The sequence below is a fragment of the Aplidium turbinatum genome, chromosome 8, assembly GCF_918807975.1.
Source record: "Aplidium turbinatum chromosome 8, kaAplTurb1.1, whole genome shotgun sequence".
NCBI classification, from domain to species: domain Eukaryota; kingdom Metazoa; phylum Chordata; class Ascidiacea; order Aplousobranchia; family Polyclinidae; genus Aplidium; species Aplidium turbinatum.
In genome coordinates this window covers 24,856,256-24,883,225 of record NC_137479.1, presented here as the reverse complement: position 1 = coordinate 24,883,225, position 26,970 = coordinate 24,856,256, and the positions used below count along the sequence as shown (strand labels likewise).

The 26,970-nt window shown below is 37.7% G+C and overlaps 2 protein-coding genes and 1 pseudogene across 2 annotated transcripts in view; 2 read left to right on the top strand and 1 right to left on the bottom strand.

The window, feature by feature from the left end:
* Positions 1 to 26,970, bottom strand: part of LOC145775157 (eukaryotic translation initiation factor 3 subunit J-A-like) — a 234,250-nt gene that overhangs the window by 149,001 nt on the left and 58,279 nt on the right. The gene's annotated exons all lie outside the window — the stretch shown is intronic.
* Positions 6,342 to 8,189, top strand: LOC145775056 (succinate--CoA ligase [ADP/GDP-forming] subunit alpha, mitochondrial pseudogene; annotated as a pseudogene).
* LOC145775055 (serine/threonine-protein kinase ULK3-like) lies at positions 8,198 to 26,890 on the top strand. The gene is made up of 15 exons (XM_082586253.1): positions 8,198 to 8,355; positions 8,715 to 8,858; positions 9,241 to 9,361; positions 12,704 to 12,808; positions 13,212 to 13,318; positions 13,763 to 13,879; positions 15,651 to 15,806; positions 16,171 to 16,276; positions 16,717 to 16,757; positions 17,143 to 17,236; positions 17,681 to 17,748; positions 18,089 to 18,164; positions 18,581 to 18,669; positions 18,873 to 18,936; positions 25,496 to 26,890. The coding sequence occupies exons 1-15, from the start codon at positions 8,230 to 8,232 to the stop codon at positions 25,510 to 25,512; spliced, it is 1,431 nt and encodes a 476-aa protein (XP_082442379.1). The 5' UTR covers positions 8,198 to 8,229; the 3' UTR covers positions 25,513 to 26,890.

Here is a 26,970-nt window from a genome sequence, read left to right as displayed (position 1 = left end):
ATTTTGTGTTTTGGCCTACGTTATCATCAATATGTTTTTTGTTTTTTTTGTGCGTATGCTGTTGTTGAAGCGCGGGAACGTTTCAATTATTATTTTTTTCTTGTAAGCTTATTTTAAATGGCAAAATCGTAATTTCCGTAGGGTGGCAATTGACTAGTAGACCGTATGGTCGTCTCGTTGTCTCCCTGTCGGTATGGGAACTTGTGTAACTTTTGTACTGTGTATATTGCATATTTCAAACATGTACCTATTACCTATGTTCCTGTTACTGACAAATAAAACATTGATTGATTGATTGATTGGTTTTGAATCTTTATCCGCGGACTGACAAAGCCTTGATAGATTATTCCTGGTAGCTTCGCATACTTGCAGAGACTTTTGACGCAAGGCCGGTTACCGAGATTGACAGAGTGAACTTTGCGAATTGTTGAAGTGTTGTTGTCGGTGAACTATTCCATCCCTTAGGTTCCGCTGAATGGAGAGCAGTCCTCAGAATGCGTTGCCGAGAGTGGAACCAGCGCCGCTTGATCTTGAAGTATGCGAAACTACAAGAAATAACTTATCAAGGCTTTGTCAGTCCGAGGATAAAGATTCAAAACCAAACCAAACTTGTTTGTTTGCAAAGCCACAGAATAATCAAACAACCAAAACGTTCAAAAACTGTGTTTCACTACTACAATTTCATTTCATGAAGTGGTTTGTTTTCCACGTCACGCTTCATTGGTTGGGATCGGAGAAAGGTTTATTGCTACCCTACAGAAGCGATAATTTTGTCGTTTCAGAGATAAAAAAATGTAACTGACACTGACAGTATACAGTAGAACTCGGTTAATCCGGATTCGGTTAATCCGGATCTTCGCCTAATCCGGATGAAACTGGAAGTACAAATGAGTCAGGTTTGATAGAACCGTCATCGGTTAATCCGGATCTTCGCCTAATCCGGATGGAATCGCCGGTCAAATCGAATCCGGATTAACCGAGTTCTACTGTAATTATCAAAATCTATTAGTCAATAACCTAGTTAAGGGCTACTCAACTGGAGGACCGCGGTCCTAATCCGGACCCCCTGGGTGTTGAAGGTGGACCTCGGGATTCTGGAAGAATAACTCCATTACCACATTTTAGGGCCTCTTTAAACCGATTTCCATTAGGGAAAAGCAATTTTTAGTGATTATCCAAAGAGCTGGGGGCTTTACCCCCCAGACCCCCCAACGCTTTGCCGTCTTCTCTGATGTGCGATCCACACAGCTACACTACAAAGAAACACAATACATTTTTCCTTTTTTATTTCTTTGTGTCAGACAAAAATCCAAGTCGTGTTACATACTACCTGAAAAGTGTTTCGGTGCTCGTAGGCTACTGGTTGTTTAATTTTCGTGGTTGCATATGAAATATTCACCGGACCGCAAAAATATTCAACTTGTCAAAATGAACCTTTGCTAACATTAGTTGAGTAGCCCTGACCTAGTTTAAAAGTATTTTAATCGGTGCATATATAATATGTGCATATCTGAAGCAAATAGGCCTAAATCAATCAATCAATCATTTTATTTTTCGTCATCAACGCGTCCGGGACGAAAAAGATACTAACTACAAAAATCGATATAAACCTACCAGCACGTTAACGAACGGGAAAAGGTGGCAAAACCTTGAAAGGTTTAAAACGTGCCTGAATGAAAAATTATATGTAGGCTATATATCAGTAGTTAGCACGGCCACAAAACCCAAAAAACAAATAGCAAAAAATAAAACAAAAACAGAGAGAAGCACACATGTAATAATGAATGACAGCCTAATGAAAAGTGTTGTGAATTGAATTTGCCAGTTCCAATATTGATGTCGATGAGCAGTCATAATAATAATAATAGGATGGAGAAAGAAAACCGGACATAAAAGAAACCCATCCTCAGGCAAAAGCCCGTTTCAATGTGGCCCAGGAGAACAGGTGTTGAGCTCTTTCTATGGTTAGACTGCACATCACACAGTAGCCTACGACGATTGAGGTTTGATGTCCATTTTAAGTTATTGTTTTTTGTCCTGGTGGGTGATGGAATGGATGAGCTGGTAGATGATGATGTCCTGATAGTGTTGATGAAGCTCTCATTCCCTTTTGCGACGTGTCGTGTCGATTATGGAGTATTGCGTTTGCTGTTAATATCTACAAACATAAAAGTACAGCACAAGCAATCGGTATTATTGTTAGGTAAGCCTAGTCTTTGGTAAATAATTTCGGATTTCCACTAAAATCTTCACAAGAATGCAAGAAAGCCTTTCTACGTTGTCTTTCTATTCAATCTATTGCGTGTCCGTTTTGCTTAAATGTTGTTTTAGTTTGTGAATAAAAAGTGACTTTGTATCAGTCTTTCTAATTGAAGAAGGAAATTCGTTCCATGTTTTCGCACCTGTGAATTCTATTGAATGTTGAGTAAGCGTTTTTGAGAAGTATGGAATGTTTAGAGAATCATTATCATGGTTAAATAAAAAAATATTTTGGGGAAGTAATCCCCCCCCCCCTGATTACGTCCCTGCACACAAGTGTTGAAATTAACCATTTGGAAATAACCAAATTTTGTAATTTGATTGTAATTAACATTTTGTAAAATATTAGACTACTGTAAAATAGGAAATGTGTGTCAAAGAAAATAATTAACTAACATCGTTCGTTAAAAATTAGCAGATGATTTTTTCAATGACTATTAACAATCAAGCCATTTTCAAAGTAACGGTTGAAAATGTAACCTTTAACCTGCGTAATATTTCCTTTCCATAAGTAACACGCCAGAAATTCAATTTGCATTACGACCTGTTTATGAATAGGCTACTTACCGTACTTCACTTTATTAAAACTAGTTGTCAGAAAATTTTACGTCATGACCATATCCGTGGTCATTACCACGTGAAAGTTTCTCCAAATATATATATAGTTTTTTTTACCACGTGAAAGTTTTTCCAAAATAATATGAACCTTGTCTGATACAAATAAATAAATAAATAAATAGGCCATGTTTAAACGTTTTTAAATTTACATGGAACATCTTAAATTTTGAGGCCCATAAATCTTGGAGCCTTAGGCTTCAGCCTTTCTTGTCTAATGGTAAATCCAGTAACCTACTGCTTATATGTTATGCTAACAAAGTAAAATAATTTCAAATAAAGCAGAAATTTGTAGCCATTCCGTTTTAATCAGAATCAAGTACGTTTTTCACCCTTATTTCTTCTTGGCAATAGTGGAGCCCAATTGATGACGTCACACCACATAAATAATAAAGAAAAAGAACAGAGCTTCCAGTTCCAGACAGACAGAGTCAGGGTTACCAGATTGGCCTTTTTAAGGCCAAATTTCTCGAATTTGGCCTTTTTTAAAGTCTGTTGGCCTTAGAAATTATACATTTGGCCTTTTTTGAATTTATTCTTCAAAATGCATAATAATCAATATTTCTCATATATCGTAACCTTACCAGATGAAAACCATATTCACCATTGTTCAAGACATGTTCTATACTTGTTTAAATACTCGTAATGTGACGCCTGCGCCAAGTCAGACTGCGCTCACCTCTAAGCCAGCCAGATCTCACCACTGTAGCGGATTTAAACTCATCCGCTACAGATCTTTTATACTTGCTATTTTACGAGCTACTTTCAGAAATATTTTTGCTACAATTTATTAAAATTCGCTACAAATCATAAAATATCAAGAAATATGAATATTATAGACAGTATTTTGCTAGAAACAGGTGAACATCTATTTGGCCTCTTTTATCTAATATTTTCCTTTTTTGGCTTTTTTTAAGTCCGCCCCGATAGCTCAGTTGGTTAGCGCGTGACTTCGCGAACGAAGAAGCTTCAAGTTCAAGCGGTGCTGATTTGACTCTCGGGGTGTGCACTTGAGTAACACATTCTAAGGACTGTTCTCCATTCAGCGGCACCAAATGGAGGATGGAATAATTCCCTGGCAACAAGACTTCAACAATCGGAAATTTAACTCTGTCAATCTCGGTAACCGGCCCGCGTCGAAAGCCTCTACAGGTATGCAAAACTACCAGGAATAACCTATCAAAGCTTTGTCAGTCCGAGGATAAAGATTCAAAACCAATCCTTTTGTATTATTTTGGCTTTAACACTTTTTCATAGTCTGGCATCTCTGCTTCTAAATGCTGATATTCAACAAGAACAAATCCAAGCTCGGATCAGGGTTACCAGATTGGCCTTTTTAAGGCCAAATTTCTCGAATTTGGCCTTTTTTAGAGTCTGTTGGCCTTAGAAATTATACATTTGGCCTTTTTCTAGATTTGGCCTTAAATTTGGCCTTTTTTAAATTTATTCTTCAAAATGCATAATAATCAATATTTCTCATATATCGTAATTCGTAACCTCACCAGATGAAAACCATATTCACCATTGTTCAATGCATGTTCTATAGGCCTACTGTCTTGTTTAATACTCGTAATGTGACGCCAGCGCCGAGTCAGACTGCGCTCACCCTCTAAGCCAGCTAGTGGTGCCAGATGTCACCACTGTAGCGGATTAAAACTCATCCTCTACAGTTCTTTTATATTGTTATTCTTCGGGCTACTTTCAAAAATATTTTTGCTACAATTTATTAAAATTCGCTATCAATAAATATGAATAGCCTATTATAGATATATATTACTTTGATAGAAACAGGTAAATATCCATTTGGCCTTTTTTACCGTTCCATCGCTGTTACATGGATATACATGTGCAGGGGCGCCGGAAGCGGGGGGGGGGGGGGGGCATCTGCCCCCCTGCCCTCAATTTTTCTGTAGATGGAGGGACAGGGGGCGCAATGGTGCCCTTTTAAGGTCATGTAAGCTACTGCACATTTTGCAATATAACAATTTCTGCTATTCGCTTTTAGACTAATTATAATCTTTCAATTTTGCCTCAAAATGATATTCACGGCACAAAATTTTGCAACACAGTCAGTTTATACATCATTATAACATATAGCATGATGCTCTTCTTTGTATACCGCACACTTGTAGGCTCTCATTAGTATTATATACTCAATAGTGAGTTGATAGATGAGCATTATCGCTAAATCTTATCTTAAAACTTTAAAAAAATTGGCCTTTCAGTTTTTTTGCCCTTTTTTCATAATCTTTCCCCCCAGTCAAAAATCGTTCCGGCGCCCCTGTACATGCGTACCTTAAGTGCTCAATGCAAAGGATAACCTATCTTTACAGTATATCATCGTATCGTACTTCTTAATCTTTGTTTTCGACAGTAGTATCAGATTGTCCTGTTTTTGTATGTTTTACATAATAATTGTTGCAATTCCGTGGATGTATTCAAGTTTATCCCCATTATTTCAGGAAAGCTTTCGCAAGTGCTGTAGCCTATTCTAGCACACAATCACATATTGGTCGTTGGTTAATTGTTGATCGCTGGTTTGAGTCTTCATCCTCGGCTTATTCAGTCTGAGAATGGAGATTCAAACCAAAAGCAGTTGTTTCTGAATCTCAGTGGCAAATCTTTTTTATTCATTGAAGTAGTGTGCCTGCCTCTGCACACTAGTGTGTATGAATGTGTAGTTAGATTTACTGTTATGGGGTGGTGGCTGACTGATGACTGCGTATGGTCTTTCGCTACGATCCTGATTGCGCCATAATCTAACCAACAGTTGTACAATGCATTGTTTTGAAAATTACATTTACTCTGCTTGTTTGTTAATATATTATATATGGCATTGTTGAAACAAAATAAATTGACTTGACTTATCTAATATTTTCCTTGTTTGGCCTTTTTTTGTATTATTTTGGCTTTAAGACCTTTTCATAGTCTGGCAATTCTGCTGCTGAATGCTGATATTCAACAAAAACAAATCCAAGCTCGGATTCTGGCACATTGAGTCACTACTTACAATGCTTATTTTACCCTGTTTGAGTTTGGCTTATTTTTGGTCTTTTTTTTACCTATTTGGCCTCAAGTTGGCCTTTTTTTTGGTGAGTTTGGCCTTTTTTGCAAATTTCAGTCTGGCAACCCTGGCTCGGATTCTGGCACATTGAGTCACGACTTACAATGCTAATTTTATCTTGTTTTAGTTTGGCTTATTTTTGGCCTTTTTTCTACCTATTTGGCCTCAAGTTGGCCTTTTTTTGTGGTGAGATTGGCCTTTTTTTCAAATTTCAGTCTGGCAACCCTGGACAGAGTCCAGCTTCAAAGCAACTTTCTAAGCAAGCACTTTTGCAATATGTTAGTTCCGGACAAGTTGCCCTAATTTAAAATAGTCATCAGGAGATAATCAAGTAGATTAATGCACACGTAACTTTTTGGCACAAATAAGTTTAATTTAATATTTAACTTTTTTTTCTAGAAAACTTTTGTATATATAAGACTCTTGACTGCACGCACTTGGTTAGCCATGTTTAGAGGCCATATTCTTCGTCCTGTCTTGTCATGTGGCAGGCAATTGATGCGTAATGTTGCTTACGATTCAACACGAAAGAATATGTGCATAAACAAAACTACAAAAGTAATATGCCAAGGTTTTACTGGAAGACAAGGCACATTTCATAGCAAACAAGCGATTGCATATGGAACAAATATGGTTGGTGGAGTTTCCCCAAAAAAGGCTGGTTCCACTCATTGTGGTTTGCCTGTTTTCAAAGATTGTGCTGAAGCTAAGTCTGCAACAGATGCTGAAGCAACAGTGATTTTTGTACCTCCACCATTTGCAGCTGATGCTATCATGGATGCTGTACTTGCAGAAATCCCACTAGCAGTGTGCATTACTGAAGGTATTCCTCAACAAGACATGGTTCGAGTAAAGAAATGTCTGCAAGCACAGGACAAAACTCGTCTAATTGGACCCAACTGCCCTGGTATCATTAATCCAGGTCAATGCAAGATCGGTATCATGCCTGGTCATATCCACAAACCTGGAAATATTGGCATTGTTTCAAGGTCAGGTACTTTGACCTATGAAGCTGTTCACCAAACTACCAACGTTGGATTAGGTCAAACTTTATGTGTTGGCATTGGAGGCGATCCTTTTAATGGCACCAACTTTGTTGACTGTCTTGAAGTTTTCTTAAATGATCCTGCCACTGAAGGAATTTTATTGATTGGCGAAATTGGAGGTGGTGCTGAAGAAAAAGCGGCTGCATATCTTGCTGAACACAATCGAGGTGCAAATGCTAAACCTGTTGTGTCTTTCATTGCTGGACTAACTGCCCCTCCTGGAAGGCGAATGGGACATGCTGGTGCCATTATTTCTGGAGGTAAAGGTGGAGCAGAAGGGAAAATTGAAATCTTGCGGGAAGCTGGAGTAAACGTCACTTTATCACCAGCTGAAATGGGAACAACGATGATCAAAGAATACACAAAATTTTATGGTGGACGTAAATTTGTTAGTTAAATCAGGTTGTTTGTTTTTCTGTCAACTGGAAAGTATTTTATTTATGTTTGGTCAAGTTTTGTCATGAAGATTTTAAAGATGTGTGATCTGATTTGTTAAACTGTAAATGAATATTTGTTAATGATGTTTTGAACAATACTGTATTTCAATTTTTGCCATTCAGTTCCCAACACCTTGTTTGTTTGTTGCGAACTAGGAAATTTAGGTTTGATTATATGACTTACTGGTGATATAATACAATTATATATATGATGTCTTTTGTTTTAAATCCGGAACATTTAAACACAGTTTTAGCCAAAAAATAACAAAAATGTTTTAAAAAATGCACTTAATTAATGCATATATATTTTAAATTTTGACATTTTTAATTGTGCATCTCTATGCTATACAAAATCCAGAAACTTATGCAGCTATTTGTAAGTTATTATGGTTTACCAATGGAAAGATTATTGATGTGTTCTTTAATTCAAAGGAAATCTAAAGTGTTTTTCTAGCAAATGCATTTAGAAGTCCTAAATTGGTCAAATTTTTGTGTTGGTATTTCAATTTTGAAACGTACGGTAAAACAAAATGTGGAATTGATTTGTCATTGGGATGTATTGCTTTTTGTATTTATGTGTGTTTGCATTCTTTACTAGAATTGCTTGTACACCAATGCTCTGTTTATGTGGTGTATTTTTTGACAGAAATAACTGACAACTTAGATAAAATCATACAGTCGTTTTCTTGGATTCATGTGTAAATGCATTTTGAACAATTCAATGTGGTCAAATTTCTTTTTTGTTTAATAAAGTATGTTTCTTTTCACATAGAATTGCAAAGTATTGTAAGTATGCTTTTGTTTAACCATGACTGCTGCATCATCTTCAAAGCATGAACCAAAGCTTTTCAAACCACCAAAGCTGAAAGATTTTGTGTTGACTGAAAAGTTGGGCAGTGGTACATACGCAACTGTATATAAAGCTTACAAAAAGGTGCATACAATCTAAATGCTTATGAAGAATGGTGACATGTTGTGATTAGATCATGTTTAATTAGTTAATTTTCCAATGCACTGACAACCTGAAAGAAAACATAGAGTTGCTCTGCTTTCACATTCTATGAAAAATGGTTGATCACTGTGCTTGAGCCACCTCTACTTTGCTGCTGTGCATTTTATTATTGTCATTAAGTTTTTTACCACTATGAAATGGCAAACGTGAAGAAATCAGATTGTTGTTTGTGGGCTTCTTTGCAGTATATTATACCCACTACTTTTTTTTCTGTGATTAAAATTTTATGTCTACATTGAAGCACGAACAACTAAATTTTAATTTTCATGTACTTTTTGCAGGGCAATGAAACAGAAGAAGCTTTTGCTATAAAATGCATTCTAAAATCAAGTCTAAATCGCATATCAATTGAAAATCTCCTGGTTGAGATTGAGATCTTAAAGCAAATCAAACATGACCATGTAGTGCAGCTCATTGACTTTCAAGTAAGATCAAGATTATGCAACACCAATAGATTATGTTTTTATTGTTTTTAAAACATGTTTGAACATATTGAAGAGAAAACCTTTTGTCTATCTAACTTTTTGTCAAAAGCACTGCTATAGAAATATTGGAGCGATGATACTTTTATTTTGCTTCTAATTTATTGCGATACATACAGTTTGTTGCAAATTGAAGATGTAAAAAATAGACAGCTAGAAGCAGAGAACGGTCATACCAGCTGCAAGACAGCAGCTCTTAATATGCCATAAAGTATTTTTAGGCACAGACGTATTTTTCATAGCGATGCAAAACCTCACACCACTTGGCCATGTATCGTGAGTGGTTGACAGATAGGCCTATCAACGTAAAACATTTCTATTTTAGTGGGACAACTGTTATATATTTTTAATCATGGAGTACTGTGGTGGTGGAGACCTTTCGATGTACATCAAGGCACGGAAAACGATCCCTGAATTCACGGTACGAAGGTTTCTGCAGCAAATAGGTACTACACTGCAAAGATTTTGATTGCATACTTTTTTCTTATCTAGTGTTGTTGAATGGCCATTCGTCGACTGCGTATCAACTGCGCATTTCAGGAAAAGAATAGGTGTCGCATAAGGTGACAATTTTTAAAAATTGGTACCTTTTTTCTGTTTTTCACATGAAGATTCCATAGCATGAGCCTCATTTGATGTGTATCATTGTTTCATTTAAACACTTACAAAATGTCATCCGAGTGTTTATAGACGCTTAAATTTGGAGGTTTGAATTTAAGGAACTCTGGACAGATTCCAAGTTCGATGCAAGCAGGGCTGCGATTTTTGCCTTTTTCGGTGACGAGGTCTCTCGACACGCGCCATCACTATTCGACAAACGCCGTGCCTTACGGGAAAAAAAAAAAAAAAAAAAAAAAAGGAAAATAAAAAGGAAAAAACTGAGAGAGGACTAAACGTCGTCAGGTCGCGGAACAATCGGGGGGGGGGGGCATCACGTGATGCAATCATAAAAGTGCTGACTTTGTAAACTTTCTTGCGCCAGGTACTTCAATACTTCAAAGCAAGGTCTAAAAGCGACGCTTCACACGAGAAACTCCCAAGGCGTCAGCGCCGCCATTTTGAAGACTGCGGGAGAATGCTTTGATCGAAGTTCCAACGCCTGGCATCAAACATTTCGCAACACACGTTTCGTGCTATTCGACACAACAGGTTTCTTTTATAGATGAAATAACCTAGGCTACGTGGAGTTGTTAACGTCTATGCCAGATTGCCAGTTTGTATTTCGCCGTTTGAGCCAATTAACAATATTGCTCTGGTAAAATGACTGTTGGATACTTGCTTTGAAAGTTTTTCACATGTAGAAAACAGCCTAGTTTCCGACCAGATGTTCAGAAATACAGATGAAAAAGCCGCTATTTTTATGGAAAGGAGTTCTCTTCCAGAACATTTTAAACACTGCGGGAAAATGCTTTGATCGAAGTTCTACGCCTGCCATCAAACATTTCGCCACACACGTTTCGTGCTATTCGACACAACTGGTTTCTTTTATAGATAAAATAACCGAAGTAGGCTACTTTTAGTTGTCAACGTGTTTGCAAGTTTGTATTTATGTCTGACTTATGCACTTGTTGTTCCAAGATTGCAGAAATGTTTTGCAATTAGAATAAAGAATAGTAGACAGATAAACACGGTTGCAACTCGACTTCCTTCCACTAAAAGAGTTTCTGTGGTTACGTAATGATGCTCCACATTCACAAAAGCACACAACCCAGCTAGCAAAACCTGTCGTTTTTACATTGATTCAACGTCTGCAGACGTTGAATCACAATGCATGACATGTATAAACAAGTTTGCTGGCTGGAAAGTCTGGACATCTGCAGGAAATTTGTTTCGCACCAGGCGAGATGCCATCCTTTGAAAGATTTAACAATGATGGATTTATGTAGCCAGTGCATGATGACGAAAACAAATTTAAGATTTCCTTTCTGTTATATATATAACTTAAAGCAGGTGATTGATACAGGAGAAAATAATCGCAGAAGCACACAATAAAAGAACACAATAAAGCCTACTTATTACGCAAGTTTTTTACATCAAGAAAATAGCCTAGTTTCCGACCAGATGTTCAGAATCACAGATAAGAAAGGTCGCTATACATAAAAGTTCGCTTCTAGAAGAATAGTAGGTAGTCACTGGGAGTGGACAAGGCAAGGTAATAGGCAAGTTGTAAGAACAGCATAGCTTTGCCCAACTACAGATAGGATAGTCTTCAGTTAGTCAGTATCCTATAATGACTAAAAAACGAAACAATCCTCCGACAACACGGATAGCAAAAGCTTCGGTCGATCTTACCGAGAAGCGGTTAAGGTTCAGCAAACAGCGAGTGAAGCATGGGATCTGTTCGAAGGAGCTATCGAGAGAAGCATTGTCACGTCACTTTGGAACTTATCATTCAGGTAAACTTCTGGCTAATAGCGTTTAGTAGCCTAACGTCGCAAAGCATTCTCAATTTTGAACATGTTTAATTTAATAGTGGTAAGCAAAAGCATGCTTAGTAAAATGCGCCTACTACGTTTTCACTTTTCAACAATAAAATTTTATAGATAAACCCGTTCAAGTGCATAAGGAACAACGCATCGATAGCCTACATTCTTTTCTCGACGAGACAGTGATGACGTTTCTGAGTTTGCACAAACAGTTCGGTCGGTGAGCTACCATCTGCAAATACAAGGTCAGGTCCTGGCGATAGCACGGCTTCACTAGATGTTCAAGCTCATCAGGAAGTTGAAACGACCTCTCATGTTGAAGTACCACCAACAATCGAAAGATCTGGGTTTCGGTCTGAAGTTGCAATGTTGTACGAAGGGGCTTGTTTGCCATCTCGGCACACCTTAAACGCTGTAACATTACGCTGTTGTTTCGTATTATCGTAGTATTGTTCCGTTTTCTTTTATCAGCAGTTCATTTTTCGCTATGTTTTCGCTGTATTTCTTGGTAACTTGCATATTTCGCTCATAACTGTGTTTGCGTGCGGGTACGTGCCTAACCATTTAGGCTACGTACTAAGCGAGACTAAAGAGATGCCAAAGGAAAAATTCTCACAGTAGGTTACGCTAGGGGTATAGCCTAAGGGATTTTTTCTTTTGCGATCCTCAGTTTCGCGTTTACAACAGTTCTTTTCATGGAGCAAAACAAATAATATACATTATACATATTCGGTAGGTACATAACTTAGCGCTTGATACTCCTTTGCAATCACTCAACCAGCGTGCGATTAAAAATTTAAGTGACTCTGATGCCACACAACTTGTGCGGTAATTCGCGGCCAAACGCTTATAATCTGACTCTTATGACGTCATATTACTATTCGACAAACAAACGCAGAATTTTTGGTCGTTCGACAAGAAAGAAATAATCGCAGCCCTGGATGCAAGATTCGAAAAAACGAACATCTAGACGTAACTTTGTGACCTTTCTTCCAGCATTTTCAAAATTTCTGAGATCCTTGACCGATAATCCTCTCTTGTTACAGATAGAATAGTATAGCTTTGGTAGAGAGGTACTTTTTAAAAACCATAGACAGACAATCGATAACAAGAAATTTTGAAAAATTTAGAAATTTTGAAAACGCTGGAAGAAAGGTCACAAAGTTACGTCTAGATGTTCGTTTTTTCGAATCTTGCATCGAACTTGGAATCTGTCCAGAGTTCCTTAAATTCAAACTTACAAAATGTTGTGCAAAACTTTGTGATTTCTGAAATAAAGTTTAGTTCTACCAAATTGCGGTCATGTTTTTTTTGAGATTTTGATATGCAATGGCTAGTTTTAAAATCAAAGTTTGCTTACAGCCTCGGCATTACTTCTTCTTCATGAGCACAATATATCCCATATGGACCTTAAGCCGCAAAATATCCTTCTTACATCAACCCAGTATCCTATACTAAAGATTGCAGGTACGCTTCTCTTCAGGTGATGATGGTGCTGTTGGTGCATATTGTGAATCTAATTGGAATTTTCAATTAGACGGTTGTGTTTTGGTTTGAAAATATAACTAAGGGTTAACATTAAACCTATGCAAAAAAAGTTAAGCAGGAACTAATTTTAGCCTTCATATGTGGTTATGTGCTTGGAGTTGGGTTTGCAACTGAATGGTGGACTAGAAGGTGGATATGAAGAATTTCTTGTTTTTCTGTTCACTTAATTTATTGTTTTATCATCAGAGAGCAGCTGACCTGACGCCCGTTGCAGTCTTAATTTGCTGATTTCCTATTGCAACTATATTGTTGGCAATTGTGTATTGTAACTATAGGCTACTATAACTTTTTTGTATCTCATGTCAATTTTTTGTTGTTGCAGATTTTGGATTTGCTCAATACTTGGAGAAAAATCAAGATTTTTCAATCAGAGGTTCTCCTCTTTACATGGCTCCAGAAATGGTTTTAAAGCATTACTATGACGCGAAGGTTACTTCCTATTTCTATAAAAGTGTTTACAATTTCAATATTACGTTTCTCGTCGTTTTTCGACATGATATTGTGAAAGGTTTTATGAACATGTTTCTAAATTGAGAAATAAAATAGCTATCGATTTGAAATCAACAATAAAAGTTAGTTTGCGAGTCAAGTTTGCTGCCAGCCTACGAAGCAGACAATCCTAACCAAAGCAGGTTTTACTGAACAAAGTCTTCAATTGCTAGTCAATGTTATTTTTTGAAGTGCAACACTGGTAACCCATTGCACATACTCGATATGACATGGTAGCTGTTCATTTTCTGGCTCCGTTCCTTTGTCTTGAACAAGATGCTCGATTTTTGAAGACTGTCCAGCATGACCTTGAGCTTTCAAATCGTACGAATACATATTACAAATTATTGTTTGCTTATTCGAAATAAACCCGTACGGTCCCAGGTTGATCTTTGGTCTGTTGGAGTGATCTTGTTCGAATCCTTATTTGGCTTTGCTCCATTTGCGTCTTCATCATTTGATCAGCTCGAGGCAAAAATCAAAAGCCAGCGGCCGATTGAGGTGATTTCCTGCCATGCTCTGCACTTAAATGTGATATAGAGTAAAGTCTGATATGCAAAACTATAATAGGTAGAAATGAATGGACTGAGACAACCTACATTTCTTGTAAAAGATGATCTGTAAAAAAATATTGTCACAACCAATCACTTCAGTAGAAAATACTATCTAAACTGCCGCTATAAAATTGAGTGACAAATTAAAATTATGTTGTGGATTTTAGATGTGAGATATTTGTAATTGTAAACGTCATATACATAGGCGCCAACTTTTATTTTTGCACGGGGTGGCGGTAGCACAATATGGCAACCTAAAAACTATCAAACTGCATGTTTTTGTTTGATTTTTACTAAGCGTGTTTCGTAGATGCAATTGTCTTTTCACACCTGATTTGTAGCTCGACAATTTACAAAGCAACTTTAAAACAAAGCACAGGAGGTATGTCGTGAATTTTATTGTTACGTTGCTGGTCTGACACTTAACATTTGGCAAAAGTATTTTTGCGAACAGCAGCTCTGTCAATCCAACTGCTAATCAACTGGTCAAGTTGTAACCGTGAAGCTTCAGCTTGATAAACATTTAAAATTAGGACGTGGTTCAATCGCTGTTGCGTCATGGTAGATCGCAAGTAGGTTTTTATGTGCCTGAGTGCACTAAATGATCACTCCGCCTCTCAGGTGGTGGAAGGCAACGATAAGTATATTTTCACAACGCAGACCACGTTTGGAAGCATTAATGAAATTGTTTCATTGCTTGCAAATAGATCAAGCAGTTGCGACATAGTTAAAACAAAAATCTGTTTGCTGTTGAAAACTTTCCAGCTGTTGCAATTCCAGACGCAGAAGCGTTGGGTTTATGTCTTCTTTATTTTCTATGATGTAACAAGCAACTCCTACAGTATGTCAGACCAATAAATTCCCGCCTCACAGTTTGTCACGCATTGACACGCAATATTATTGCATGAAGTAGATAACAAAGTATAAATTAAAGCATGAAGTAGATGACAGTACACTCCATTGAAATCGAAAAATAATTCAAAATGCAAAATCTTGAGAATAGAATCATGTAAACGTGTAAATTTGCAGAACGTTAAAACTGCTACTTTATCAAGCTCAAACTAAGTGCACTTTTTAAATAAAACTCAAAAAGTTTCGAAAATTGCATTTTTTTAATGAAATTTGAAAATAGATATTCATTTAGGGAGTGGAGCTATTAATCATCCAGAAAAGTTTATTTCCAAGTATTTTATAGCTGTCATGATTTATAGCGATGTTATGAGCAGTTTAAAAATTTTCAAAAAAGATTTTTGAGAGAGGCAATGGAAAGATCGTATTTTATTGATTAATAAATCCCATTGTAAACCTAACGTAACAATGACTTATGACAAGTAACAAATAAAACGATCGCAACAACAAGGAAAAAACTTGTAGCCACGTGTTGCGTAATCTTCACGTAGCTTGCTTGATGTTTCGCTAGTATCATGCTTGTGACAAAACAATCATTTTGTTCGCAATACTGTATTGGTTCACCTCTTACTTCACGTTGACTTGAAGCGAAAACCAATGATCAAAAAAAGATTTAAACTTCCGTTCAAATTACATTTATTTGCAGTAAGTAATGTAACCTAAACGGGGTGGCTGCCACCCCACCATAGCGGTTATGGGGTGGCGTGGCCACCCCGTAACCCCGTAAGTCGGCGCCAGTGGTCATATATACAATATTTAGCAAGACTGTTAGTGATCATACAACTGACAATATTGTTCCGTGCATGCAGATACCATTAACACCAGGAGTGTCCAAAGAATGTCGTCACTTGCTGACGGGTTTGCTGCAGAGAGATCCAGAGAAACGAATCACATTCGATGATTTCTTCACGGATTCATTTGTTGACCTTGAGCATATGCCGTCTGAAAAATGTCTTGAAAAGGCCGTGAGTTGAATAAGAAAAAAATGAAAAGGAAACTTCGACTTTTTTACATTGATTTGTACGTCTGCTACGTCTGAAATGTTGAATCAATGTAAAAACACGAATTTTACAAACCGAATAAGTTCTTTTTTTTCATTTTAATAGACTTATGCTGGAAAATCAACCTATATTTCCTAAATCAACCTAGAAATAAATGAACTAACCGAAACCACTATGCTTTTGTGATTATCGCATAGAATCAAACCAGCGTATATGGAAGCATGATGTAGGATTAAGTTGATTTATAATCGCAGCATGTTTTGTTGTGGCTTTGTATCAGTTGTGAGACACTGTGTACGATTTGTTTCAACAAAGTTGTTCTCCTCAGACCGTCATACTAACCGAAGCCATAGCTGAAGACAAGAAAGGTAACGTTGCCAGCGCTGCCAAGTGTTACGCCAAGGCGATCGAGTATTTTGTACCAGCTATATATTGTAAGTTTCATTGCTCAAAACTTGATCCCACGTTTGAAAACGCTTTTGTAGTTGTGATTCAATGTATGCCTAATGTTGCAATATAGCTTTAGAAAGCGGTGTTCATACTTTTACATTTTTGAGACCATGAATGGATGTAAAAATGTGTTACTTCCTCATAAATAGATTTCGTGTTGGATGAGTTAGTTTACAATTCATTTTAAACTTTTTGATTTCCAAAAAGTAAAAGAATGTGTTTGGATGTTACAAACTACTGTAGTAGAGTGGCTCGGATCACTACCGTATGTCTGTTGTTTAGGTAGCTTCACCTGAAAGATTTCATTTGAGATTGGAAATTGATTGAAGGCCAGACTGACGGAGTTCCAATATTTTTAAGAACGCATAACCAGTTACTGCACCATATGAATAACCTTCACATCAGAATTTTTATTTTTTTTCAGATGAAAAAGATTTGAGGAAAAAACAAGCAATGAGACAAAAGGTGCGATACGTATACGTATAAGTAGGATGTTGAGAAATTGTAAAATAAAATATGCGTTGTAGCGCACCGTAAAGAATAACCTATGATCAAGTCATGAAATATTTTACAACTATGCAAGTCATTATTTTTAGCCAGCTTCACCAGGTGGTACAAACAATGAAACTTGTTCGCCCAAAATAGTAAAAAAAGCTTCCACACTGACAGGTGCGCTTTGAGGGGCCCTACGCAATAACGTAAAGTTTATTGGCGTGTTCATTACCTCAGTAGCTGCGAGCTGGCTACCACAAGAGGTTGCAAGCGATGGACTGAGGGAAGAAAACGTCACAGTTCGCGTCAAAAATTAGTCTGTAAAGAGTTTCACATTTTATCTTTTGACAACTTGCAGGTCAAAGAATACTGCGCACGTGCTGAGAAGCTCAAGCATTCAATGAAGCCGACCTTGACCAACAAACTTGAGGTGTCCTTGTTGCAACAACTAGGTACAGCTTGTGACAATATCGCTATCATCTATTCTATTTATCGTCGCTGTAACGTTGATTGGCCGTTCGTTTCTGAATTTACAACTTTGTGCGCTCATTGCTGAAGCTACACACTACACAGTTATTACTAATGGTAAGAAGGAAACATACAACTGGTGCTATTTTTGCAAGCATTTTGCCATGGCTAGGCCTGGAGCCGAACTCAGCCCCAACACATTCAGTGGCTAGAACCGTAGCTGTTCGTCCACTGAGCTTGTTCCCAAATAGTAAATCAGTCGTTTTTTACATTGATTCAACGTCTGCAGACTGCAGAAGTCTGGGTATTTTCTGCCTGGGTTGTGATTGAATGTGGTGAATGTATGGTGCGTTATTCAATGATTCTTCGTCAATGCTTGAGGAAAATACGGCGACCCTTTGCAGCTTAACTTGTTTTGTGTGTTTCAGTTGAATTGTCAGAAGACAAGCCGAAGATATTAAACGGATTACACTTGCTCATGACCGCTCGCGCCAAGGTTAACGATTTTTCAATTAGCAGATCCGTTCTTTTTACATTGATTCAACATAACACTCACCGATTAAGAAATTTATTTTGCGGAATATTTTCTTCTATTGTGAATCAACAGCAATTCGCTGATCGGCAATTCCAATTGTTGATTTGATGAACTGACATGTTTACAAACAATTTTAAAATTCTATTTGAATACGTTTGTACTTGATGCTTGTTTCGGTAAAACACCTTATTAGGCATTGCATGTAAGTTTTTTTTTATTGTCACTAGTGTCTGTTTCTTGAGTTGTACACTCTTTGAGACCATCATTCTTACTCCATAGTTTCCATTGCGGTTATTTTCAGGAAGCAACGGAAAGTTATGAAGAATCATTGGATTTCTATGAAAAGGGATTGAGCGAACTCATGCCAACGCTTTCTGGTAAGTGGATTCCGTTTGGTGGTCAATCCTATTCCAGACAGCAAAATCTTTGTTTTCACCGTCTGCAGACGTTGAATCAATGTAAAAATGATAGTTTTTGTTGTCAGGGATGGCACTTTGAAATACTATAAAAGCAGAATATAGCATTTTTATTTTAATTACTTCCATAAGCAACACTGGTTTCCAGTGACTAATTAGTGCTCATGTCAGCAAAATAAAATCAACTGCTTTCAGTTATTACATGCGTGCCGCTGGCACAATCATAAAACTAATCGTTACCTAGCCGGCGAATCAGTTCTTTCCACGTTAATTCAACCTCTCCAGGCAAGACAAGAATTTATCTGACGACTGAGCATACGATGCCCGTTGAAGTTGTTTCCAATAAAATCTTACATCGTCACGTTTTTATTCTGTAGATGAGGAGGATCCATTGAGGAAGAAACTGCTTCAGAGTTTGATCCAAAGCGCTCTCAAACGGGCAGAAAGAATAAAAGATTACATTCAGGTAAAGATTTAATTGATCTATTTGTATCAAGCTACTTTATGGATTTTTTGACATGAATTTGTCAAAGACAAACTTTTGAGAATTGCTCAATTACTTTCACGGCCTACGTAATGTATATATGCTATTGTAATGTATAATATGCGCTGGCCCTAACCGTTTATTCGCTTAATTATTTTTGTTATCTCACTTGTCTACAATTTCAGATTCACCAAATAGAAGAAGTGACGTCACAGAGAATACAAGAAGGCGAATCCGAGACACATTCAAGTAAGACAGCCTCTCTTTCTCCATTTCACTTCAAAGACGCCTGGTCTTCATTCTGAAACAGCAGGGGCGACCAGTTGTCTGCAGTGACTCCATTTCTCTCCACCGTTGTCATCTTTAACTTTCAAAATTCTTTTTGTAAAGTCATCTGTCACAATGTCGTACCATGTTTTCTTTGGTCTTCCTTTTCTGACTTTTCCTGTCACCACCTTATTCCAAACTCGCTTTGTCAAACTGTTTTCATCCATTCGTTCAACAACGGTTTCATAATTGCACAATGCACAGCCATGTTTTCCAAGTTTGGTATTTACGCGTTTGTTGCCTGAGTGGTTTTTTATTTCACTGTTTCGCTACCACTTCGTGCCACCACATACTGTATAACAAACAAAGATGTTTTGTACTGCCGGTCCTGCTGGTGGGTTAACTTGCAGGTGTAGTAGCAATACCTTCTGCCAAGCACACCCTTAATCTTAACTTTACACATATTTGTCGTTTCAAAAAAAAAAAATCACCCGCTAGATGACGCCAACGTGTTAGAAGATGCCGTTCAACGTTTCAGTTCGCACAACTGCCGAAAGAAAGCGTTCGGTTAAGCTAATAATTCTCACCATCAGACACTTTCGTTACTCATGTTTTTAAAATGATTAGCAAACACTTTGAGCATACATGTGGTCCCTCACTGCAGCCTAAATGGTCTGTGTCTATTCCATGGTCTATATTTCAATAGTTGGTTTTTTAAAAGCCCTGAGCGGTTTTGAACACTATTTCAACTCAACTGACTCGACAATGGTAGACTCAATCGATTATTTACCTATGTCGGCGCTTTGCTGCTCAAATGCTGTTTGGTAGAGTGCTTCCTGTTAGCGGCTAGCCGCAAATGACAAGTCATATCATCATGGTATGTCCTCTCCCAGACAGCAAAATCTGTCATTTTAACATAGAATGCAACGTCTGCAGACGTTGAATCCATGCAAAAATGACAGATTTTGCTGTCTGGGCTGTACGAGTGTACAAACTACCTCATGGGGCAAAGGACGTGATCTCCATGGATGAAGATACCAAACAATGACTGAATGACGAATGCCCTGATACTTAATGCGACGACATGAGAGAGAGAATGACCAACTATGAATACAAATTGCCGTCGCAACATCGTATGCTGTCACTAAAAGTCGATTCGTTTAAAAAATTAAAACTTTGAGGAAACTTTAAAAACAGTGAAAAGCGATGTTTTAATAGGAAAGCGATTGTGTTTCCTCTTGGAAAAGTCTTTGGATTGGCTTTAAAAAAGAAAGAAGCATTAATCACCCATTTATAATGCAGCTATATCAAGTGACGACAGTCTGTAACGTTCAAACCTGATATCCTGATTTGAACTCGATATTATTTTCAAGTATTTAAAGCTTTAATCTGATTTATAATTGTTTTTGGCTCTGTGCTAAAATTGGCCGCGGTTTTTTATTAAATCACAAAACCTCAATAACACCGTGATAATGATAATAACATTTATTGACTGAAAAGAACAGACCGTTTAACAACTTCAGCGTGTGTGGGACTTTGAAATTGATGCCACCGAGCATTTCAATGAAAAACCTGACAGATCCAAACCGATCCCACTGTGCGGGAATCTCAACAATGCGATGATCAATCGCTTGGGATTGAAATATTTAAAGCGTCATTGACCGAACGATTTCGAAGGTGACCGCTGGTTTCCATTGATTCAACGTTTAAATACGGATTATCGATTGCAATTTGCAAGTTTGTTACACGAATGTCATCATCCGGCTGGCAAAGTGGACCTTTTCATATTGATTCAACGTCTGTGGATGTTGCGAATAAAAATTGGACTGACTTGCTGTGAGTTCCTAACTGGGCGGTTAATACTAGCGGAAGTTTTTAACTGCTTTCTAAACCATGAGAACCAGATGTTTTTTCTCCCATTGTTGTATGTTGTATTGTCCCAGACAGCAAATCAAGTCTTTTACATTGATTCAACGTTTGCAGACGATGAATCAATGTAAAAACACGGTTGGTTTGCTGTCTGGGGTATGATTAACTACTTTGACGAGGCTCTCAGTTTTTGCCGCCGGATTTTTTGAGCTTCGCAAGGAAGCCTTTCACTGCACTAACAGGATAAATCACGGCAGCAAAATTCTATTAAACGGAGGTGAAATACTTTCAAGGGTTATAATCTTGTCAATAAGATCATCTCCCAAGTGAATCGTGTACTTCGTAATTGAAATAGCTTTTCAAGGAGTAACCACTGGGATTGACCGTGAAGTTCTTTGTTTATCTCTCTGCGTGGTCCTGGCTTGGCGGCTAGCACGCTATTGTCTACTTTCTTAAAACTTTTGGTGAAACATATCAGTGGTTGCAAGGCCAATTGGTGCTTCAGTTAACTATTGAATTGCTGACCCTTGACTTGTTTTTCCTGATGACATAACAAGACCATACATGAAGATGTTATAAATTATAGTTTGATGCATTTGTATAACGTCACGTCCATCCTAAAAAACATGTTCTCAGGCGTTAAACACGACAGAAGCAAAGTATGGTCTGTTCTGCATTGTATGTCTCCCAGCACCGCAGTGTTGGCTCGTGGCTATTTTTAAAGGATAGGCTGCATAATTGCTTTACATTACGTTTACAATCACCAATTTTATGAGGGTAGGCTGCAAGACTGCAGGACGAGCCGCCACTGCAGCACCCTATGTTTTAAATCCGAATCAAAAAATCATTTTTTGAAGCATACTTTTTATTTGAAGCCTAAAGGCGAAAATCTTAATGAAATTGGCAAAAACTGGCGGAGATTGAGAAAGCGGAAAATTGACGGATTTCGGCTCGAATCTAACCACATTTTTTTTCAAACTTGAGTCTGCATCTTATCCGCAAAACATTGTTTGACTTTCAACTCTGAGATGTTGCTCCAATGAATATCATGAAACAATGAGTGCCACTATCAAACTAACTTTTCTCAAACATATTATGTGGGTTTTACACTGCTTATCACAGAAAATGCAATAGTGCCTACAGGCTTACACCAGATTAGCCTGGTTCGTATCAGAAAAAGAAATGTATTTTCACCAACGTGGCATCGAGATGCCTTTGCGGTCCGCCATCTTGAAATCGCTACTCCAATCTTTATCAGAAATATACATTCTGCAACTATGATGTTTAACCAACGTTGCCAACTTTTAGGTTAACGACAGTGGCGTATGTTTGTTATCTATACGTAGCCTAATTACCGAACGAGATACCTGTTGACCACAGGAATCAACCTCGTGTTCTCATATTAGTAAGGTGTTCACTCGGTCGTCTATCCATCTGTCAATGCCTGCCTATCACTCCACAGCTTCTACACAGGGTCTTGGGTTACCAATCTCATTGTGCTTACCTTTCACCGATTTGTCTAACTTTGACATGTTTTGTGTAGAAACGTCAACAAACGTTGAATCGATCTTAAAAATCGGTGAATTTGAACCAGTCATACGCGTCTGATGGGCTGCCCCCGAACTGGCCATACGGCAAAATCCGTCATTTTTACATTGATTCACCGTCTGCATACGTTGAATCAGTGTAAAAATGACTGATTTTGCTGTCTGGAATAGCCATTCAAGTGTCGGTTGCATTGCTTACATTGCAATTCAGATTGATTACACTTCGCTTGTGAAAACGTCCCCTGGTGAATTGCGCTCTTGTTTAATATACAGCGACCCACACATCGAGATGCGGTCACATCACCTGAGCACCGCGGTCAAAATTCTACTACTCAGTCGTCAAGATGCCATCAATCTTGTTAATCACCTGGCGTCCCAAACATGTGACTTTTTACTATCTAAAGCACGCAAAATTAGTCAATTAGTTTTTGGAGATGTGAAACTGTTTCTATTGAGTAACGTGATATAAACCTGTCAATTTTATCAGTGCTGATATAGTCATCTACACTCAGCCAAAAACCCAGCTAGTAAAATCCGTCTTTTTTGCCATACATTAATTCGACGTCTACAGACGTTCAATCAATTGAGAAAGGACAGATTTAGCTGCTTGGAAAATTTCTCAATGAAGCTCTCTGGTGGCCAAAAATGTTAACCAGGTGTTCAAAAAGTTAAAATAATGATAAATCCTTCCGTCCAGCTTATTTTTTTGTGTTTAAAGGTACTACATACTACAAGCATTACGTCATATTAAAAACGTAGAGGTCGTTTCTAGCCAAATTCGTTTGTGAATTCCCAGTTGAACTTTGCAGAACCAGCGCGATTCTAGATGATCAAAGCGAACGATGTTTTTTTCTCTTGTTTCAGTGCAGCATTTTTCTTCACGATTCCGTTAACGAATCGGGCAGTTAGTTCTGTGGGAATTTCTTCGTTGAAAACGACTTTTCAACAGTCAGCATTAAACTTTTCGTGAAATTTCAATTCCACGGACTAAAATTCTCCGTTACTTCAACGCAACATCAGAAAACCATCTTGCGACGGACAATATCGTTATTCTTCACTGATGCCATCATGCACTTTAAATCGATTAGCCACATATCTCCAATTCCCAACGTGCTTGTCCCCATTGTTTGAGACCTGGTAGTCACCTGGAGCGGCCGCCCCATGCTATTGTCGCGCCTCACGGGTCACCACAACGCTGAGGTCACTTGTGACAAGTACAGGGGTCAACATTTTGCAAACTTGAAAAGTGACATTTTGTCAAGTTTTGGTTTCGAGTTTTCGCAAACTTCGATAACTTTTCCTACGCTACAAATGCACTGCTTTTATTTCGATGGTAATTTTGTTGGACAGGTGCTTAAAGTTTCGGCTTTGTATTTAAATGGTCAAGACCAGCCCTTTTCACATACTGTGTTTATTTGTTGAAGTTACGTATTAGTCATTGCTGCGATCATCATTAGTCTTAAAATGTGATCGTGAAGCGACATAAAACCTGTTGTCGTCTTATCTTGACATCCGAATAAGTCTCTTCACACCATAACGCTGTTAAACTTGTAATTACGAATAGCGAATAAGTTGACAAGCTTACGTCAAAAATCCATACTTCTTGTGTGGTCGTCATGAGTTCACACGTACTGGTGTTGCGTGCCTTATCAGCAATGAAACATTTCTCATGAATCGAATTAATGTGCTCCGGTCTTCGCGGTGACGCAATTTATAAAGCTGTTGCTTTACAGTTTGATTTCAAATTTTCTGTTTTGAGGTAAGGATGTGTAAACCGTGTTTGGTATGCGACCGAACACATTGGTTACAAAGCCGCGTTTGGTCAAGTAATGCCACCAGCCAGCTGTGTTTATCGTGACAACAATTCTTCCTGTTTTTTGTTTTCTTCTGCGGCTAGAGAAGTGTCTCCACTGCGTGCGTGTACCGTATCGGCGACGTGGAGTGATCTTAAATAAATAACAGATCTCTGATTTCATTGTGATTTCATTATGGAGTTATGGATGGAGTTGAATCAGATTAAAAGAAAAGGATGGTTGGATATCTTTGAAATTGACATTATTTGGCGATATCCATAATTCGTATAGTAATAGGCCCTCACATACCGTGCATTTATCTGCTGAAATTATTGCTGTTACAGGATAATTGTCAACTTTACGTTTGTTTATGTCGGAACAATGTAAAAATTATCTCTAGTTTTGTGACCCAATGTCGCCAAGAGATGCCATAAGTCCTTCCGTCCAAGCCAGTCTGGCGGCTGCCTTTCAGTTCGAGACTTTGATCTGTTTTCACGAATTAATGTTGGCGATTTGCAGCAAGTTCAATGGCGGGTGGTGACCTGGTTTTCGTCCACTTCTGCAGTTCGACTGCAACGATTTCATTAATAATGAAGCCGTCACCTATCCAAATTATTCGACAGAAAATTACGGTCACAACAAAAATTACTTTTCCAGGCACTAAATTTCGTCATTTTTACATCGATTCAACGTCTGCAGAAGTTGAATCAATGTAAAAATGACGGATTTTGCTTTCTGGGGTGGTGTCGCCGTAAAGACTTTTGTTGAAGCGAGATGCGGAAAAAGCAGAATTACATAATTCTCTTGATATTTTGCTTCATTGCTTTTCTAAGCTTTTCACGAATCGCTTTCAGATGATTAGTTTTCAGAAAACACAATTTTCAAAGGAGGTATGTTTTTTTTAATTCTGTGTAGGCATTAAAAAAGAATAAATCTTTATCTTGAATGTGTATTATTGTGTATCACTGGAAAATTGAAATATCCATTGTGTTTGATTCTCTACCACTAGATTCTCAAAAACAGAAAACATAGTTTTAAAAAGTTTCTATGTTGTTAACTTGTTCACATTAAGAAAAGTACCAGGGCTGTGGAATCGGGCAAAAAATATACGACTCCGACTCCTCGGTTTATAACTGGCCGACTCCGGACACGTCAAAATCCCTCCGACTCCACAGCCCTGCAACGAACTACATTCTATCTCTTACTCTTTTTAATAGTCTACTGCATTTTCCATTTTTGCAGTGTTTGACCTGTTCTTACATTATACGTTATTGTAGTCACGTCCGGTTTTTAACAACGTTTAGTGTTAATATATATGTTTTTACATATCAGAGTGCTTAATCCAGTGATGTTGGAAGAGTCCATGTATTTTGAGCCCAGTGATGCTGGAAGAGTCCATGTACCCTGAATCCACAATCCACATGTACAGTACAAGAAAACAGTCCCCTGACAGCAAAATCTGTCATTTTTACATTGATTCAACGTCTGCAGTTGTTGGTCATCACGATATGTCTCCAGGAATGCTCACTCCAGCTTCGTACTCTGTCTGATATTTGTGCTTTGTTGCGCAATTGTTTGGTTTAACATGCAATAACTGTTCATCGTACTACTTGCTGTACTTCTTTATTTCATTTTTTTGTACCTCGGCGTAACTTCAACATAACTACAGATAGTCTTGATTTTGTTGTATTGGAAATACTGTGGCTGTTAAGACTTCAGAGCATTATTTCTAAGGACGAAAGATATGACGTTCTGCTTGGACAGATGCTTGCTTTGTGACATAAGTTATACAAATTTTCTTTCGTTGTCTTTTTTCTTTCATTTCCTCCTAAGGCCCTTGCGACTTTTTAAGATAGATATTATCTTGCAAGATATTTTCTGAACAGAGTTCGGCATTTATCATGCAGTTTATTCGTCCTGTTTCACTAAACAAAAATTTCTCTTGATAGTTGAAATTTACCCCTTGTTGAAATCTTTTTTATAAAGTAAGCTACTCTGTTAAAGTGATAGCATGTTCTTAACCGGCAAGTTAGCCTACATCAATTGGTTTAATGACATATTTTCTGGCTTAGTATCATCAGGGATTTCATTATGATTTTGTGATTTATGATTTTGTGATGTCGTAATGTCTTCTATAAAACATACACGACCATGAAAATTTTCGATCATAAAATATTTTTACATTATGGATGTGTTAAAATTATTAAAATGCCCTTCCGTGATCAGCAAAAGGCTTCAGCTTTCAGTGTCCTTTTGTCATGATCATGAAAAATCCCTTAGGTGTTTAGAAAGCTATAAAGCTCTTACAAAACTTGAATTATTTTCGTCTTGGAAACACTAGAATTGTGCACATTTTTCCACAAAATTTTATTTGAGTTGCCGACACTTGGTGTTAAAACAGCGCCCCATGTGGACAAACATCTGGTATGCAAACGAGTCTGTTCTACAAAAGTGTTGTATTTTGGTGTGATAGTCCTCTTGTAAAAATACCATTTGTTGCGAATCCCGTATGTGGTCTTCAGCCCGACAAAAGCTTGTTTCATCATTATTAATCAGTTTTGATTGCAAGAGGCCGTGAACATTAATCCTCGTTTTGAGAGTGTGGCCAAGATGTGGTCTCACAACCTACTGGGTCTTCGCTTGCAGTGTGTTTAAATAGGTCGTGTTTTACCAGGTGCAGTATATTAATGGCAACTATTTTGTTGAAATAAAATTTGTTTTTGAGTATTTGCGTTCAGTAGCGTTGATGAATAGGGGTAGCCTATACTCTTGAACCAGGGCGAAATTTTTGTTGGAGTTTGTCCGCC

Bases quoted from the DNA above. Each gene is read 5' to 3' on its own strand.
- LOC145775055 (XM_082586253.1), top strand. From the start codon at position 8,230: ATGACTGCTGCATCATCTTCAAAGCATGAACCAAAGCTTTTCAAACCA. The intron at 13,319-13,762 runs GTTACTTCCTAT...GTACGGTCCCAG, and splicing joins AGCATTACTATGACGCGAAG to GTTGATCTTTGGTCTGTTGG. The intron at 15,807-16,170 runs GTGAGTTGAATA...TGTTCTCCTCAG, and splicing joins AAAAATGTCTTGAAAAGGCC to ACCGTCATACTAACCGAAGC.